General features: G+C 46.6%; 1 protein-coding gene across 2 annotated transcripts in view; it reads right to left on the reverse strand.

Annotated features, from left to right (window-relative positions):
- LOC135917578 (visual pigment-like receptor peropsin) overlaps positions 1-19718 on the reverse strand; it is a 633033-nt gene that overhangs the window by 194839 nt on the left and 418476 nt on the right. For both annotated transcript variants that reach the window (XM_065451130.1, XM_065451131.1), the window contains one exon: positions 16091-16187. In XM_065451130.1, the coding sequence (XP_065307202.1) occupies positions 16091-16187 (97 nt within the window). The remainder of the gene's footprint in view (positions 1-16090; positions 16188-19718) is intronic.

Here is a 19718-nt window from a genome sequence, read left to right on the forward strand (position 1 = left end):
CAAAATCAAGTATGCTCTCCGGAGGCAAACACATAGGAGCAAGTGTCATTGAAAAGTTAGAAATGTGTTTAAAAAGAAAGCTGATTAGTTTTCTGAGGAGTGAGTGCTTTTTGTCTTGCCTCTCAACAGATATATCCATCTGATAAAAAAAATAGTGGTACAATGAAATTGCATATTTGCTTAGTGACCTGATACATACTTGCAATGAGCGCGGTGACTGTGCTCACAATAAAAAGCAACAGCTCATGCGTGGTTGGGTGCTTACATGTATTTAGCATTTAACAGCTTTAATAGCATGCACTTAACAGCACGTGAATGCAAGGTTGCAAATACAAACCACTGTGATTCTGTATTTTAAATGCTGACATGAAGCGGACAGACATTCATGTCTTCCCCTTTATCTATTTTTTACACCTTATTATAAAAGTATGGCTTCCTTTGAGGTTCACCCGCCGTGTTTGCTCAGTAGCTATGGTGTTGGGCTGCCGAGCACGAGGTTGCGGGATCAAATCCCGGCCACGGCGGCCGCATTTCGATGAGGCGAAATGCCAAAACACCTGTGTACTTAGATTCAGGTGCACGTTACTGAACCCCAGGTGGTCGAAATTTCCGGAGCCGTCCACTACGGCGTGCCTCATAATCAGAAAGTGGTTTTGCCGCGTAAAACCCCATAATTTAATTAATTTTTTTTCTTTTAGCTTCCAGATAGGGGAAGCATTGGGGGAAAAGAATCCCATGTTTAAGAAGTCATTATCGTTTACATGCATGCTCATGAAACCAGTTCATTAGAACCGCTCGTGCCTCCAGAAGCGAAAGCAAGGAGCAATTAAGTTCTTTAACTGTGCACACCGTGGTGCACACCTTACGTCTTAGAAGCCGGAGAGTCACTTGGAATTGAAAATTATTTTTAATAATGTAAAATTGTGGTTTCTCCAATCTACTTGCTAACCAAGTATGCTAGTGGAGGTAGAGATGCGTTCATTGCAAAGAATTGAGAGCATCTGAGTAGAACACTTCATCAATTGGCGGGTGTGTACATATAGCGTTAAGCAAAAGCCCCTTAGTTTCATGGCTTCTGTAGACATAATTCTTCTGGACTTCAGATAGAGTGCACAGTGAGGCGATGTATAAATCTTCCTGGACACATCTGTATTTGTTTTGAGACGAATATTCTGTGAAGGGCGGTAATTTTTCTTTAGCGCATCTAAACCACTTCAGTAGGAAAAAAGCTTTGGTTTCAGATAGTTGGTTCATTGTGCAAATATAAGCATAGTCGCATGCAAAATCCACGTGCATGAAAGGGATATGTGAAACAGGAAGGTGCCATTCTCAATTTATGTTTTGCTTTTTTGATTGCCTTTTTCGTGCATTTCCCTGCCTGTACTTACGCTTATGTCGCTTTTGATGCATCATATTCATCACATCTGAAGCCATGCTATACTTTGGTTAGATTGTATATTCAGCGAGTCACAATAATTGATCATGTAATTATGCAAGCTGCTCCCTAGAAGTATAGCATTCTTACCGTAATGGGAATGAAAAGCTACCATATATGACAAGAAATTTGATGCGCAAGATTTTAATGCCAATGCTCCTTGCAGTTTTATACTCATTTGGTACACACTAGATAATATTGTAAATTGAATTGTATTTTGTGTGAGAAAGTGTAACGGATCAATCTCAACAGCACCAGGAAATTACTTTCGTGAGGAGGCCAACCGAATAGGAAATATAATGCGCGTCTGTACCGGTTTGAGACCGGTACACACGCGTATTATCGTACCGCGTCTTGTCATAGAACCACGACAAGACACTTAGAAACGATGGGGTGCAGCCCATACATGAATAACTTTATGTTAAATATAAGCAAAGCTAGCTAGACCTGCGGCCTCACATGAGAATATACAACACATTTCTAAATGCACTGTACTCTCGGTCAGGAGCATCCATACGCTGTACAGGACGTTATCAAATGAGCTGCTCTCTTAGAATATGGCACACAAAAAACATTTCATGCACAATTTATCTACGTTACCAGCCCCATACTTAGCAGCTCATTTGGTAACCTCTGCCATATAAGTGCACGCGTTTTGTGCCAGAAATGCGTTTGCTGACCAGTAATGTGGCGCATATTTCTCTTCGATCATAGTGTCAATACTTCGTAAGTTTGCACACGTTTGTTCTATGTTTAAGTTTCCATTCTATACTTTATTTTTGAAAAGAAGGAACCAATTGCAATTAAAGGATATTTCTGCACTGTAATAGTGATGAAACTTTAGAGAATACGTATACTTATGTTTTATTACTAGATGTGTTCTAAAGTTCATTGGCACCATTGTAAGCGGATTTTCTGTGTTCGTCAGTATGTTTCTCAAGTTATTATTTAGTTTATCCTGTGATTGATCAATAAAGATTTCGTCCTTTTAAGAGAGAAAATGTTTTAATTGAGTAACTCGGCGACTACAGATTACATCCAATTCACCAAGCATAAGTGCAGGAGCTGTTCATGAAGCAATGAAATAGTCCCCACATGTAAATATTGCGAATCCCTACAAACGTGATCATGGATTTACATATTATTAACAGTATTCGGAAGTGTACTAGCACTCTGTTCTGAAGGAGTTCAAGCACTCTGTTTGGGGGAGCAGAAACACACGGCTTCGAGAAGTAGAAGCACTCTGTTTGGAGGAGTAGAAGCACTCGGTCTGGGGGAGTACTATACCCATGTAGGGAGAGCATGATTACTCTGCGGAAGAGTACTAGCACTCCCTGTGGGGAGAGTATACGCACTCCATGGAAGAGTACTAGCACTCCCTTGCGGTGGAGTAACAAAACTCTGTCAGCAGGAGTTGACCTACTCTCTCTCAAAGAGGGTCAATCTACTCTCGGAAAGAGTGAAATACGGACAAGCAGATAGTCTCTCAAAGATAGTGCCCGGAACTCTTTGTTTTTAGAGTATACATACTAACAAAACATACAAACACTTCAAAAATTTGTTACAAATATACCATTGCTTAGACAGCATTAGTGTCGAGTGATATGAAATCTTACTCAACTTAGAATTATGACAGTCGCCAAGAAACCAACGGCTTAAAAATGTTCGAAATGCTTGCCTTCCGCTGCAATATACCACATGAACCGCTCTCGCGTCGAGTCGACAACTCTGCGCAGCATTTCCGAATCGATGCTTCTACAGGCGGTAACTATTACCATCTTCATGTCGTTGACATCGCTCGGCTCAACTGCATAAACGCGATTTTTCCCGTAGCCCCACATGAAGAAGTCCAGTGGAGAGAGATCAGGGGATCTCGGCGGCCAAATCATCTCTCCTTCACGTCCAATCCACTGCCGTGGATAGTTAGTTTAACCAGTTCTTTGCAGTGGAGGGGAAATGGGGTAGGGCCCCGTCATGCTGGAACCAAACTTGCTGCAGTTCGTTGAGAGGGAGACTCGAGGCAAATTTATCGACGACAGCTGCAAGAATTTCGTGCACATAATTCTTTCCATCGAGTTCCCCTTCGAAGAAGTGAGAGCCAGTGATTCTGTCCCCAAGTATACCACGCCGTCCATTTGGACCCCAGCGAATTTGGTGGTTGTGCTGTCGCAGCCAGTGAGGATTACCTTGCGATCAGTAGTGAGCATTGTGAATGTTCACTGTGCCGTTTCTGCAAAATCGAGACTCATCAGTCCAAATCACTCTTTGCACAAAATCATTATATTGATCCATTTTCATTAGGGCGCAATTACAAAAGTCTGTCTGGTTTTCAGTCTGCTTCACTTAGGTCCTGATGAAGACTCACGTAGTATGGATGAAATTAGTGCTTTTTTAGAACGCTGTGCACTGTTCCCAGGCTTTTCCCGCATTGTTTAGAAATCTCTCTGATGCTTATATTCGGCATTGCGTGCACGCACCCAAGGACGTAAATTTTAATGTCATCATCAATGATGCTCGTCTTGGGCTGTCTTTTTTTGGTGAACTGAGCCTGTTGTGCGAAAATGTCTCAAAATGCTAACAAATGTTGTTTTGGTAAGAGCTCGCCAATCCGGATGACGATACGCGTACATATTCATTGTTAATGAGGCATTGTCATTCATCTCCGCCATCGATAGCACTACGGCAATTTTTTCTGCCGTAGAATAGTACCTCGGCCGAGACGAAGGAGCCATTTTTCAACGCAGAAAGTCCCAACGCAGGGATTCCTTCTTCCCAACGCAGGGATTCCTTCTTCCAACGTCCCGGCCTAATAGAGGCAATCAGTGGCAAAGGCAAAGGCGCGTAATAGAAGCTCAGGGGTTCAGTCGACGCGCTTGCAAGGCGATGCCTGATTCATTCCGCACTTTCGCAAAACTGCGAACAATATACCAAAATCGTCCGACATACACCAATGAAGTGCACTACTCATGGCAGTTCACAGTCGTCCTTCTATTTCACAGAAGTTTTTCAGGCGTAGGCAATGCAGGGCCCCCAAATCACACATTTCGGACAGGTACAGCGTTCCTGGAACACCCCTGGCAACTAATGTGCTCCCCGGCAGCTATCACCTTTGTGTCATGCTTGCATGACATTGAGCTTCTGAAATGCAAAAAAATAAGAACAAACCAAACCCAGTATCGTATTCCTGCACTCGATTGCTTCGTCAGTAGGTGTACGGTGGCACCGCGCTTTGTCGCCAACTCTGCAAGTAATTGCTTCGAAAAAGAGCTCGGCCAAGCCGCCACGCAAAGTCATTCTTCGGGTTCGCTGGCCACCAACGAAAACGGTGGCCAAGAAACAAAAGTAATCACCGTCGCCTGTCACCCCGCATCTTTTTTCAGACGGAGCGTCATACGCAACGGTTGCGTCATACTACGAACGGGCCTCATTGCGGGTGCCGCCGTCTGGCATGCGTAATTAGACGGCTTGGGCTGACATTTCAGACGTGCATATCTGGGGACACAGGCGCGTTACTAAAAAAAATTTGAGGACGCTTAAGCTTCGCCTTCAAGAGTGGAACGCGACAGCGTTCCCATCGACCCGCCAAGGGGTGTAAGACAATGCGCTACGGCGCAGGGATCACTTACGAAGCGCCCCGTATCGGACTTTGCGCCCACCTATCACACGGAGAGCGTCGAGCAACGCAGCGTTCAGCGGCAACGAAACGTGCGCCTGAGCAAACGGAACGAACCAAAGAACTCGGTGTCTTGGAGGGGGAAACGATCTACGCCAGCCAAACGTCGTCATCGGCACGGGCAGAGAGATAGATCGATAGTAATCTAAAGAAAGGAACGGTGCTTGATTCTGCAACCCGCGTGGGAGCACGGCGAAGCGTCGTCAGGGGAGAGGGAGTCGGGGGAGAGGGAACCGGACCGCGCACAGCCCCAATGCGCGTATGGCGCGCCGCCTGTCGGGGCAGCGCCGTACATTGAGAGGAGGGGTCTTCTGTGTTTGCCGCAAGATGGCTCTGCGTGTGCAGTAAGTGCAGAAGAAATGTAGCGGAAACGTACTTCGCTATCGTGTAAATGCGACTTCTGTAATTTACAGGCTCATAATTACCGATATATACCGCAGTATAACTTTCTACGGCACGTTTTTAAGGCAACACCGCGTTCACTAGACGTGAGTTTGTACCGCTTTCAAGCATCGAACTCGTGGCTGAGTGGTAGCGTCTCCGTCTCACACTCTGGAGACCCTGGTTGGATTCCCACCCAGCCCATCTTGGAAGTTGCTTTTTATTTATGAAGTGCCTGCCGTGATTTATCGCTCACGGTCAACGCCACGGACGCCGACGACACCGGCTTTTCTGCGACACGAGCTCCTTAACGCTATCGCGTTAAAATTGTACAAAATGTAACAGTCACCAAATGGCACCACCGCCTCTGCGTTTTCAATATAAACATACATACAACTGCAGTAAATAAAAAAATACAATAGAATTTAATTAAATACTGACATTACGACGACAATTATCCTCACAGTTAACGACCGCCTGGCTGCATAACCTAGGTAGAAAAATTCCTTGTGTGTATTCCTCTCCGCATTCTTTTTAAAACCCGGAAAACCTAGCTTTGAACACCCTGTATAGAAATAAAGCGCCGCATGAGCGGAGGCCTGTCTGCGGCTGCTGCTGAAATCGTACTCACGCGTCACCCAGGCGCTGCCTCGCAATCTGCCGATTAGCGAGGTAGTCACGCCACACTTCGCTCCGTTTGCGATGTACTGCACGAGACAGATTGTCCGCACCAGCTAACATATCGCGAAATGAAAACACGTATTCTGCGCTCAAATTTCGCATTCGGGTGTATCGTAATCGTCGGTGATTTCTTTTCTCCTAATGTCAGCTAGAATACTGGCTGTTCCCGTTTGCTCTCTAGTCCACATAGCCATGTTCCTGTCCCTTAACGTTGCGCCTAATATTTTTGCTTCTATCATTAAGTTGTTATCCATCTTCTTTGTTAAAGGGATCCTGAAAAGCTTTTCACGATTTTCTACAAACGTACTGAGTCGTTAGAGTAGGTCATTCTGATCATTAATAATTGACACATCTAAGTGCTATGCGTAAAGCGTGTAATTTATTATAAGGGTTTGAAAATGCACATCGCTGCAGATAGTAGCACACTGCTCGGCGGATTTTTAAGCCACCCCTACCCATATGACAAACATCACCCATATGACGTCAGTGAGGCGTGCTATCCGATTGGCTGACCAGGGCGTGTGATCGATAATTTTTCCAACTTTATGTTAAACAAATGATCTTCGTAATAGTTGGATTGCTAGTTTATTTGTTTTTATAAAAAGAAAGTAACATAAAGAGAACGCACAAGAGCAATTTTTCAGTACACTTAAGCACTTCCGGCACACAGCAAGTGTCGTCTGCTTGTGTTACAACGTACTCCATTTTGACGAGAGCTCCGCGGTCAGAGTCGGTCTCAGCCTTTTCGCGAGCATTATGATTCGACTTTGTTGCCTTGTGGACTGCAAACGTAGCGACTGGCAATACGTCAAGCTCCGACATCGTGTCCCTCTGCAAGGCAGCATACGAGCGAACTGGCTGCTGCGCATCGGACTGCCGCTATCCCATCGGCGCCAGGATTTGCGCGTTTGTGGCAGTCACTTTACACCGGAAGATTACTAACGCAATAGCGTTTCGCGAGTCCGGTATTAGGGCAAACGCAAGCACAAGGGGACAGGGTCTGGCCGCTTTGTGCCGTAACAGGATGAGCCATGAGATGAGCCGAAGGGCAAATGTGAATGGTCCGCACGGTGCAGCCACCTGGGGGCACAGAGCTCAACCATACACAGTAGCAGCAACGAAGTGTATTCTTCTTTGCTGCTGGTGCGTATTTTTCGCAGGAGTGTAATCATCAACACGTTGTTTTTATAAATGTTTAAAATGTTTTACACTTCGTGAAAGCAATATTATCGCTTTGTTTGGTTGGTTAAGCGCTGCGCCAACAAGTGCCTGGACCGTGCAGACCGATAAGGCCGCTCACATACGTCTATGCTAAAGTTCCTTATCAGCTTGAGTTTATGCCTCCAGTCATTTGCCGAAATGACCAGCTTGCCTGTGGTTACCGGAATACGAGACACGTTCGGCGCTACGACAGAATGCTCGCAACGCACGCTGCTTCGATAGCTCTCGCTTGGGGTCGACAGCCAAGCGGCTAGCGGAGAGGTCTCGCGCGGGCGGGGGCGGGCTCCAAACCAACCGGAAGTGGACGACGTGACGTCGCATCGTGACGCAGAACCAGTGAAGGTGGAGCTTAGCCCCGCTCGCTCTGCGAACGAGTTGAGGAGGAAAAGCATGGCTAGGGAGGAGGGTAACTTCTAATCGCTTGTAGCTCCATTAATACGTAACGCTTCCCTTAAATTGTGGTGCCAATGTAATACTTAAGCTGTACCCTGCGCGTCTACAAAATTTGTCCGAGTCGTTTCAGGGGCCCTTTAACCTCCGAGTTTCTGCCCCACAAGTTAGCCCCAGTAGAACGCAATAATTTGACACTTTCTTTTTTAGCAACAGTGCTAAGCTTGCAGTCAGAATTTGGTAATGCATGTCGTGCACTCCAACCCATTTTTAATCTTCTGTAAATGTCCTTCTCACGATCAGGAACCCTGTGAGTACATACACGTAGAGAAACGTACTCCTGCATAAACTCCAGAGTGTAATTGGCAATCCTGAATTCTTGTCCCCTTGCCAGGCTGCCAGGCTCTTTAACATTATCGTTGTCTCCTGTAAATTAATATTCCGCCCTACTCTTACACTTTCTCGGTAAGACTCTTAATGATTAATAATTTCTTCAGGAAACGCAGCAACAGGAAGTGGACCTGAAAAAGCCTCAATTTAGAAACAGACAGACAGGCAAAGAACTTTATTTCTAATGGACAAGGTGTAAATCAAATAGATTGCCTACTTTCTACCGATCTGAGCATAGTGCTGAATGGAAATGTTCTAGATAGAGTCAAGGGCAATGATTAAAGGTTAGTAAGGTCTAGGGTTGCTCTCAATTTGAAGAGAGAAAGGGCAAAATTAGGCAAGAACAAATGGGCTAGCCTAGATACAGTAAGGGCAAAACCAGACGAATTCACGCTAGTTCTCACAAACAAATACGCAATTTTGCAACAGGACGATGAAGATAATGTAGACGTAATGAATGAAACCGTTACTAGGCTGATTTCAGAAGCAGCAGTTGAAGTGGGCGGTAAGGCACCAGGGCAACCAACAGGTAAACTCTCTCACGTAACAAATGACCTAATAAAGAAACAAAACCGCATGAAAGTGTCCAACTCAAGAGATCATATAGAATTTGATGAACTGTCAACGTCGATGAACAAGAGGAAAGGACGCCATCGATATTATGTATTATAACAAGGGAAAGATTGAGGAAGCAGTACAAATGGCCACAGTATGAAATGCGTGAATATATATATATATATATATATATATATATATATATATATATATATAGTCAAATATGAGCAGAACATAGTGAGCAGGAATTTCAGTGATGAATTAAAACCCGCAGAGCGATTCTACACTGACGTATACAGGACCCAGAGCAGCCGTGCAACCTTCATTGGAAGTAGTGATGAACAGGATTATTATACAGAATTTATCTTGCTATTGCGAACGACTATCTACCATTCAAACCAGTTGAAATCTTGCGCTTTGTATGTCGTCTCCCGGTCCGTGTTCCAAGTAGTGCGCAAATGACCATGAAGGACACAGATGCTCCTAGTATTACTAGCGATGAAGTTAGAAGGGTATTGCAAGTCACGTTCAGGGGAAAATGGAAGGAGAAGAAGGAACAGCAGTTCATTTAATCAAAGATGCAGGAGATATGCTTCAAATGCTTGCGACTATTTATACGCAATGCCTCACGACTTCAAATGCACCAGAGATCTGGATGAACGCCAACGTTAGGCTACAACCTAAGAACGAAGACGTTAAAGAAATGAGAAATTATGCGCCCATTAGCTTGCTTTAACTATTGTATTAAATCTTCCATGAGACAATTTTCAATAGCCAAGCCCCCACTTAACATCAATCAATCAACAGGCTGGCTTGAGGAAGGGCTATTCTACAATGCGTCGCATCCATGTAATCAATTAGGTAATTGCGGAATCTGCGGAGTACAATGAACCTCTATATATGGCTGTCATAGAATATGAAAAGGAATTTGATTCAGTAGAGGTACCAGTAGTCATGCAGGCATTGCGTACTCAAGGAGTATAGGAGGCATGCCTGTATATTTTGAAAAATATCTACAAGGATTCCACAGCTACCTTGCTTCGCCACTATAAAAATAGAAAATTCCTTACCATGAAAAGGGTCAGGCAAGGAGACACAATCGTTCCAACGTTACTCACTGCGTACATAGGAGTACTCAAGTTATTAGACTGAGTAGTCTTAGGAGTGAGGATCAACAGCGAGTATTTGCGACTCCTTCGATTTGCAGATGACATTGCTCTGTTTAGTAACATTAGGGATGAATTCCAACAAGCGATTTAGGACTTTAACCAAGAAGATATTGGCGAATTAGTTAAGTTTAATTAAGGAAAATTTTAAACAATTCTCTTAGCACATACGTCGTATGTGAGAAGTCGCAGAGCACGTTCAGAAACACCCTATGAAGTTGTTTCGAGAACGTTATCTTTTACGCGGTTCTTTTTTCCGGGCTCTGAAGAAAGCCTGCAACATACGAAAAATAAAGGCAAGTCAACATCGGTTGACATCGAAAAAAGAGAAAGTGTTCCGGGCCACATTATTGTACCATGTGGTTCGGTGTTATATCTCTTCACTTACCTTGTTTGCTATTCGGGAGGGAAGAGAAGACCTCGTCTTTTTTTTCTACGCAAACACTGCCGTGTCACCTTAACTTCACCTACGCCATTTTGCCTTGATTTAGTACCATCTTACTCTTACACAGAGCCCTTTACTTAACCTCTACTTTCGTTTACCTTATTTTTTTTTAGTCTGCGCTACCATCGAGATCGGCGAAAGCTTTTAGACTGCACAGTCTCGGGGATGGGCACACATTTTTCGTTGAGTAAAGCGAGCCTTACGGTTCTTGTTTTAGGTCCACACAACTTTAACGAGCGCATCTGGATTCCATTTGGACTTTTTTACGCTAATTACGCCTTATTACTGCTCCGTGCTCAGCTCTACTCTAGCCAGGTGCGTCCTTTCGTTACAAGCATAATTTCGACTCGTTGTCCAACGTGCAGTAGAACGCATCAGAGTGCCTAATTTACGAGACGAAAGTGGTTAGACCGATACCCAGATCCCACGAACCCCAACCAGATCGATCTGAACACCTGAAGGAAGGCCTTGTTTTCAAGAATGACCTCATATATATATATATATATATATATATATATATATATATATATATATATATATATATATATATATATATATATATATATATATATATATATATATATATATATATATTGTGAGCATTATATTACTCCGTCTCCTTCATCTGCATACATTCTTCATCATGGCCAGAGTCACCTTCTGCCGCGCGCGGCCTTCTAAATAAACCGTCGAGGTTTAACAGCTGTCTCGCAAGTGGTGAAGGCTGCTCTCGATCGCTTAGTCCTCTACGATTTCGAGTTTCCCCGGAGCTGCGTTCAGGTCACCGCTTGCTCCGCTTTTCCGCCATCATGCCCCAAGAAGATCCACCAGAAGCCTCCGGCGTCACCGTCACTGCCCCACCGGCCGTTCCTTCTTAGACCGTCAGCACGCGGCAGCGCGATCCCATCCTATTTGCTGGCCTTTGTAGTGACGACGTTGATGGCTTGCTGGACAGTTATGACCGCGTGAGTGAGCCTAACCGGTGGAATGATTTTCACAAGCTTCGCAACGTCGCATTCTACCTCACTGACGCTGTGAGGACTTCGTTTCTTAACCACGAGAGCACCTTGCCTGACTTAACGGCATTCAAACACCAACTTCATCAGATTTTAGACGTCCCCAACGTCCGCTCTGAGTTTGCCGAGAAAAAGCTTGATGGACGCATGCAACTTCCCGGGGAAACACACACCTCTTATATCAAAGAAGTCATCGCTCTTTGTCGACGTGTTCACGCCACGATGGCGGTGTCTGATCGTGTTCGTCATATCCTAAAGGGCATTGCCCCCATGGCGTTTAAGGCACTGGCTATCAAGAATTCGAACACCGTTAACGATGTCATCGCGACTAGCCAGCAGCTGAACGCACTGCAGGCCATCCGTTTACAACCTGTCGCCTGTGACATGCCTCCTTCCCCGGATACGAACCTGCGTATGCTGATTCAGTCTCTCATACGCAAAGAGCTCCAAGCGTGTGGCCTGCTCAGTCCACCCGTTCTTCAGGCTCAACCTTCGGTTCCTGGCCTGCACGATATCATCAAAGGGGAGCTGTCCTCCATGACCTGCACTGCGAGCTTTGCCCCACCTTCGCCGTCAACCTCGTATGCTCAGGTTGCGGCTATGCAACCAGCTTTCGTTCAGACAGCGCCTCCTGCTGCTGCTACTGCTCCCATCTGGCGGCTCTAGCACACCGTCCGCCTGCCACAGCATCTTACGCTAGCCTCCTAAGCGCCGCCCTATTTGTTATTATTGCGGTATTCGTGGGTACATATCGCGTTTTTGTCGAAGACAACGACAGGATGAACGCCGTGACTACAATGTTTATGAGATAGACGCGTTGCTTTCTCCGAGTCCCTATCAGCACCGGCTTTTCCCACGCTCACTTTCTCCACCTCGCGAAGCACCTCACAACTACCGTCCAGGGCGCCGCCGTTCGCCCTCCCCTCTCCGACGCTCGACGTCGCCCCTGCAACCGGCCATCCGCACTCATGGCTACTGATGGGAAAACTAGATGTTGCAGTTTTTGGAGGGAAAGCGGCATGGCTCGCACAGACTAAAATTTCTCCAGCATGCCCGACTAGTACTTCATTCCCGTGTGTAGAAGATGTACCAGTTCCAGCATTGATTGACATGAGAACAGCTATTTCTATTATTCACGCTGGCTTGTGCTCTCGTCTGCGCAAAGTTACACCTTACAGCGAAGCTCTTCTTCTTGATGCAAATAATGTCGTGATTCGGCTATCGGCGCAATGCACCGTTAGAGTTTCGATCGACGGGATACGCCAGCATATCTAGTTCGCAGTGTTGACTTCCTGTGCTCACATGCTTATACTGTACTAGGGTGCGACTTGCTCTCTTCGGCCTCTGCTTTCATCTCGCACCGTCTACGCTTCGTTAACTTGACAAGACCGACAATTCCGACGACGTGTACGCACCGCGACTTTGCTTACTAACTGCTGACGATTGTATGGTGCCACCTAGCCGCAAACAACTTCTTGTAGTTAACTCTGACATCACTGATGGTGACGTTTTCGTTGTACCGTGCCTATCCAAAGGGATTGCTCTGGCACCCAGCCTTGTTCGCTTCACCAACAGCACGGCCATTTTGGCTGCACTGAACACAACCACTGAGCCTGTACTGCTTCCAAAAGGCGCTGTTGTCATGTGCGTCTTGGATACTCAGGCTCTCTCTGTGCTTACCTTGACTACTGCTGTTTCACAACCACCCACGGCTATAGGTGCGGTCCCTGCTTTTGTTCTCGCTAGTGCCGTCAGCACCGACATAACGCCACAGCAGACGGAAGAGTCACTGGCGCTGTTATCCAAGCATAAAGACTCGTTCAACGTTAACTCTCCTCTTCTGGGACAGACTTCTGCGACGGCTCATCGCATACACACAGATAAAGCTTACATCGTGCGCCGGCGGCCATATCGCGTTTCTTTTGCCGAACGCCAGATCATCGATACCCACGTTGCCGACATACTGAAACGAAACATAATCCGCCCTTCCTCAAGCCCGTGGTCACGGCTTGTCGTTTTGGTGCGTAAGAAAGACGGCTCAGGGCAATTTTGCGTAGACTATCGTGCTTTGAACATAATAACCCCCTAAAATGTATATCCACTGCCCCGAATCGATGTTGCACTTAGATTCATTACAAGGCGCGGAGTATTTCTCCAGCCTTGATCTACGCTTTAGATACTGGCAGATCCCCATGCACGAAGCAGACAAGGAAAAAACTGCCTTTGCCACACCCGATGGCCTTTATGAATTTAGCCTAATGCCATTCGGCCTGTGTAAGGCACCCGGCACATTTGCGCGGATGATTGACACCGTACTACGGGGCCTAAAGTGGAAGACTTGCTTATGCTACCTTGACGACATCGTCATATTTTCGCCGACCTTCCATCAGCACTTGCAGCGCCTCCACGAAGCCCTGACATGCCTCTCAGCTGCTGGCTTTCAGCTGAATACAAGAAAGTGCCACTTCGTCAGCAAAACCATTAAAGTACTCGGACACCTTGCCAGCAAGGAGGGCTTTTGACTTGACTCCGATTGTATTACCGCAGTCCTCCGCTTCCCCAGGCCTCAACGCGCCAAAGACTTCCGTATCTTCCCTGGGCTAGCTTCGTATTTCCACACGTAACTTTGCCACCATTGCGGCGCCGCTCCATCAACTCCTTCTTTCTGGAGCTCCCTACGTATGGTCGGACGAACTGCTTTTGCCAAAGTGCTTTTAACGCCCTCAAGCGTACCCTCACGACCTAACGTGTGCTTTGTCATTTCGACAACACCGCACCCACTCTTCTACATACTGACGGCAATGGCCATGGTATCAGCGCTGTTCTGCAACGTAAGCGAAATCCGGAAAGCGTATGGTTGCATACGCAAGTGGCACGCTAACAGCTACAGGAAAAATTATACAATTACCGAGCAAGAGCATCTCGTCGTTGTTTGGTCCACCCAAAAGTTTCGGCATTATCTGCACTGTCGCCACTTTGCAGTCGTTACTGATCACCATGCCTTGTGCTGGTTTGTGAAGATAAATAATTGAACAGAACGTCTCGGCCATTGGATATTTCGTTTACAAGAATACGACTTCGGCGTCACCTCCAAGTATGGAAGGAAACACCAGGATGCCGATGCTCGCTCTTGTTGTCCCCTAACACCGTCATCAAACGCTGCTTCCTTATCACCTTCCATGAGCAAACCACAAGACGCATCTTCTCCATTACCTTCGCTCGCAGCTCTCGTCCGGCTCCCATCCAGCAATTCTCATACGTTTGCATCTTTCCAACGTGGTGGCTCCTACTGCCACTTCGTTATGGAACGTATTCGCGGATCAACTCGCACGCCTTACGCTGGGCTCCGTGAGCAGTTGAAGAACTTCAAGATCGAAAATGCGATGTTATACTGCTACGTGTTTCATACCGAAGGACACCATTGGGTTTCTGTCGTTCCTCGATCCCTTCGGGGCCAGATACTGGAGACCTTTCACGACGACCCCACTGCTGGTCATTTAAGTTTCCATAAAACCTATGAGCGAATACGCAGCCGCTTCTCTTGGCCTGGACTTGCAACCAGCGTAGCGAAATACGTGGCCTCCTGTTCGCTCTGCCAACACCGCAAATGACTGACCTCACCTCCGGCTGGACTGCTCCAGCCTGTCCCGTGTCCTGAAGCTCCTTTTGCAGTCGTTAGTATCGACCTCTATATGGACCGCTACTCTTATCCGCTGGCGGTAAACGATGGACCGTCACAGCTGTAGACCACTTCACGCGGTGCGCTGAAACAGCCGCACTACCTTCGGGATCCGCAGCGGAGGTTGCAGCCTTTTTCTTAAAAGCCATCTTTTTACGGCACAGACCCCTACGTGTCCTTTTGAGTGACCGCGGCAGGACCTTTCTGTATAAACTTCTCGACGACGTTCTTTGTCCGTCCAATAGCATCCATAAAACGACTTTCAATTACCATCCTCAAACTAATGGTCTCACAGAGCGCTTCCATCGCCCGCTGTCCGACACGACATCAATGTACGTCAACCCTGACCACACCAATTGAGATATAATTCTACAATTCGTCACTTCCGCATACAACGCAGAAGTCCAGCGCACTACGCGGTACTCGCCATTTTTCCTTGTGTATGGTAGTCAACGATCAGTGTCCTCGACATTTCTTTCTTTGATGTCCCCGTGACCTCGTCCACATCAATGTGTGAGCAATTCATTTCGTGTATTGCCCGGTGTTGCCAACGTGCCCGCCTCAACACAGACGCCAGTCAACAAGACCGCAAAACTTGCTATGATGCATCGCACCGTGCTGTTTCCTTCCACCCTGGAGACGAAGTGTTGCTGTTCGCGCTGCTTGCTTATGCGAGAAAGTTCACTCCCGTCTTATCGGGCCCTACACTGTTTGGGAACACACTTCCGCAGTTAACTATCGTGGCACTCCCTTTGTTCCGCCTTTGGACGGCCGCTGCCGTGCCACCGTGATTGTGCATGTTTCGCCTTTAAAGCCTGTCAGACGGCGTTCGGCGCAATACTTCCACGCGTGGTGGAAATTGTGTGAACAATATATTACTCCTCCATCTGCTTCATGTGTATACATTCATCATCATGACCAGCGTCACTTTCAGCGCGCGACCTGACAAACAAACCATCGAGGTTTAACAGCTGTCTCTCGATATATATATATATATATATATATATATATATATATATATATATATATATATATATATAGTTATTCCAGTGACGTACCTGGCCCATCCCAGTAGAGGCATGAGAGCCCAGAAAAGTCCGTAGAACCACACCATCCCCAGAAGTTGGACGTATCGCTTGTATGTAGGCTTGCCACCTGCGAAAAGAACATGGGGCATCTAGCTCTTGCGCCATAAAACACTATTAATAATCAAACATGGAACAGCTGCAATTCAGAGCAATTATTTTTGTATTCACGTGTAAAAAATCAAATGAATCTGCCTTCCCTCGTCACCGCGCATCCCACCGAACTACTTCGTGAGGAAAAGAAATTCTATAACAGCATGCGTGTACGACAGTGTACTGCTGAACTGAAATAAGCTTTGATTTTGAGTCGCTCTAAGAGTGCGAATGCACACAGTTCGGAAGAGAGTCCTTAATATTCCGTTATATCGGCACATCTGTTCAGATTAGTGTAAAGGGTAGAGCCTTGATCATCAAAACAAAAAAGAAAGAAAGAAAAACGTCCTCTGAGCATGAAGTGCGCAGCAGATGCGCCAGCACATCGACCTCGCAAAAGATCGAGGTGCTAATTGCTACAGGTAATACACGGATCACGCATAAGAGCTGCATGTGGCTGGAGTGATTATGCTGGGTACAGGGTACTTCTATCTAGATATGTAATTTCGCAGTGATAATTTGCAGCATGAAATCGCATTAGCAGCTCTCTCACTAAAGCGCGAACATGTGCGATGTTTTTCGAATAAGAGACTAAACGTGGGAGAGACCAGGCAGGACACAAGCTTGGAAGTGTATCGCAGCCGTGAGCTTGAGTGCGCTTGAATGTACCCAAGCTAAAGGGGCACCCACATTGGACAAGGTGAAAAGCATTGTCTCTGACCCTATCTGAGTTGAAACAATTATCATAAGCAGAAGAGGCACGCGAGCAAGCATCCAGAAAAGTCTAAATAAAGTAATTTGTGATCGTTGTTAGCGTCCTGCACTAACGATCTTTAGAGTACTTTGTCTTATCTCATTATGCAAACAGTCGCCAATATATTTTATGGAGGTATGGTATTATTGCTAATGAACATAATGCTCCTTTTGAACAGATCTCTAAGACGACGCTGATTAATTCGTTCTACTGAAGTCAGTACATTAGCGTACAAGTATTCGCGTAAAACAACATTTGTTTATTTACTAGATCTGCTCATTGATTTTGCAACGATTAAAGCAAGTTCAGTATACCAAACTTCAATCACTGTCGCCAAAGAATTGTCGGTTAGCTGTGGTGTAATTCATGTGTACAATGCACCAATGCGAATAACGTGTGACCTACGGGCGCGGGGCGCTGTTGAAACAGAAAGTTTTTTTTTTTTTTTTTGCTCAGCGCCCGCTATTTGCGATATTGATACTCGGTACCATTGAGGGCCAACAATGTGTATCCGCATCTATATCTGTATAGATTATCCGTAGTGGTGGCGCTGTTGCTGTAGAGTTCTGCTGCTGAGAACTAGGTCACGGGTTCGACTGCCGGCTGCGGTGGCCGCACTTAAGTTGCAGCAACATTCGAAAACGCACGTGCACTTTACAGAATTCCAGGAGGTCAAAATTAATCTGGAGCACTCCACTATGGCGTCTCTGGTAGCCCAAGTGTGTATTTGGGACAATAAATCCCAACTATTCATTAATTTACAGTATACTGACAGAAAAGAAGGCCTCGCGCGAGACGAGCTTTTATATAGGCTATAGTTTTGTAAATTCAGGAGTATGGGCCTGCATTCTGCTCGTCGGTATATATTCACGTAAATCTGCAACATGTTTCTTTTATTAATGTCATGGAAGCGTCGACCGGTAATGCTGTGTCATGCGGTGTCAGCATATAAGTTGCTGCAAAAGCAGGCGCTACAGAGACACTCGCCAAATTCGCCAAGGGGTCTTCAAATGAGCACGTACGCGCTTAAGAGTTGGGGTTTGGTATGTAAAAATGGATAGCTGGTTCATGCCGTCGTCCGACTCATCCACGCTAAGGACGTTGTTGAAGGGTGGAAAGCGTTCTCATCAAGAACAAGGACTACTGGGTTTATTTACAATACCTACATCAGGAATGGAGAATGTTACATCTCATCAGTCTAGCATGACTCGAGTGAAGCACACCGAAGAGCGGCAAACAGCTGCTTAAAGACCCCTCTATCCTCCCTAGATCCCTATGCCAGGGCAACAACCGTCCAACCTTTGTCTAATCGGAGCGACCAAAGTTGTCGAAGGACCCGCCTTTGAGGGCGACGGTTCACACACTTTTGCAGTTTTGTTTCACTGAACATGCCGAAAGCAGTGGGGCCCGTAGATAGGAGTTGTCTCGCTTGACTCAAGCTGGCACGTCTTGTTTTTTGAGATGACCCCTCAGTTAGCTGCCTCGTCTGTCAAACGACCGGGACGATTACCGGGGGCCGTGAGAAAACGGCTTAGAACACCTTTTTCCCGACTTTTTCTTATTCCCATTGGTCCACGAAGGCCACCATGAACCAACAAACAATACTCAGTCCACCAAACGTGTCTTGCCTTGGTGGCGCTGCAAGTCTGTCCGAGGAGTGCGCATTGTTGGCTACACGAAGCGATTCATCGCAGCAGGCTGGGACAGGTTAGGAGGTCACTACCCCTGCTGGTCGATTGTAGCAGCGCTGTTAGGGTTGGCGTCTGGCACCCCGTCTTGAAAGGAATTTCAACCGACCGTCTCACCCTGCCCCGTCGAAATGAGGCGTGACTTCGCCTGCTATTGGCGTCCCGCTCCACGCGCAGAAAGAACTTTCTCTCACCCGACTTTCTTCCACCAGGCCTCGTCGAAATGAAGCGTGGCTTTCTAATTCGCCATGACTGTTTCGAGTGTCTGCCTGTCTGCCGAAAGCCCCGCAATGTAGAGGCCTCTTTTGTGTGTGTATCTGTGTGTGGGTGTGTGAGTTTAGAAAGACCCTTTTCTCGAATTGGACCTAGAGGAGAACTGCCACGAACCCGCAACACGCAGAAGAGGCGGACAGGCGTCTACGATTCCAGGAGGCGGGACGACTTCTTCCTTTTAGCGGGCTCGGTATGACCAGAGGAGGAGGGGCCCTCTTTCTGTGCCGGTCACGTGACGTCGACGGAAGCATGATCTCGTTCACGATTGTAGAGAGCCTATTTAAGGGCTCCGGAATGTACTTTTACTCACTTCATGCTCCTCTCATTTTCTTTCGTCTACCTTTGAATAAACCGCACAAGTTTCGCACTAGACAGCGTCTCGCCCTTGCTTGGTCGCCATAGTCTACCGTATGTCTGCAGCCCGCCGACAACACCACGCTACCCAATAAGTAACGTCGGTCTAGCTTCGATAGGCAGGCGCCGCTACTTCACGGCAGCAGTACGATACGCTACCCTGGCGTACGCAACAGCGGTTACCTAATGTACAGTCTGGGACAACTACATTGATTCTTCACGTCTGCCGCTGATACACTTCCACACGGCGCACTCGTGTGTCTGCAGTGAGACAGGCATTGATACCATCTACATGAAGAAGCAAAAGCAGCTAGTGACCCATTCTACTTCTCCGTCTTCTCGAAGGGCGCACGCCACAGTGTCCCAGTAGCTATAGTGTCCTGCTGCCCAGAACGAAGCGGCAGCACTATTATGCTGTGCTGAACTTGTTCACTGGCGT

Source organism: Dermacentor albipictus, chromosome 5 (assembly GCF_038994185.2).
Source record: "Dermacentor albipictus isolate Rhodes 1998 colony chromosome 5, USDA_Dalb.pri_finalv2, whole genome shotgun sequence".
Classification (NCBI taxonomy): domain Eukaryota; kingdom Metazoa; phylum Arthropoda; class Arachnida; order Ixodida; family Ixodidae; genus Dermacentor; species Dermacentor albipictus.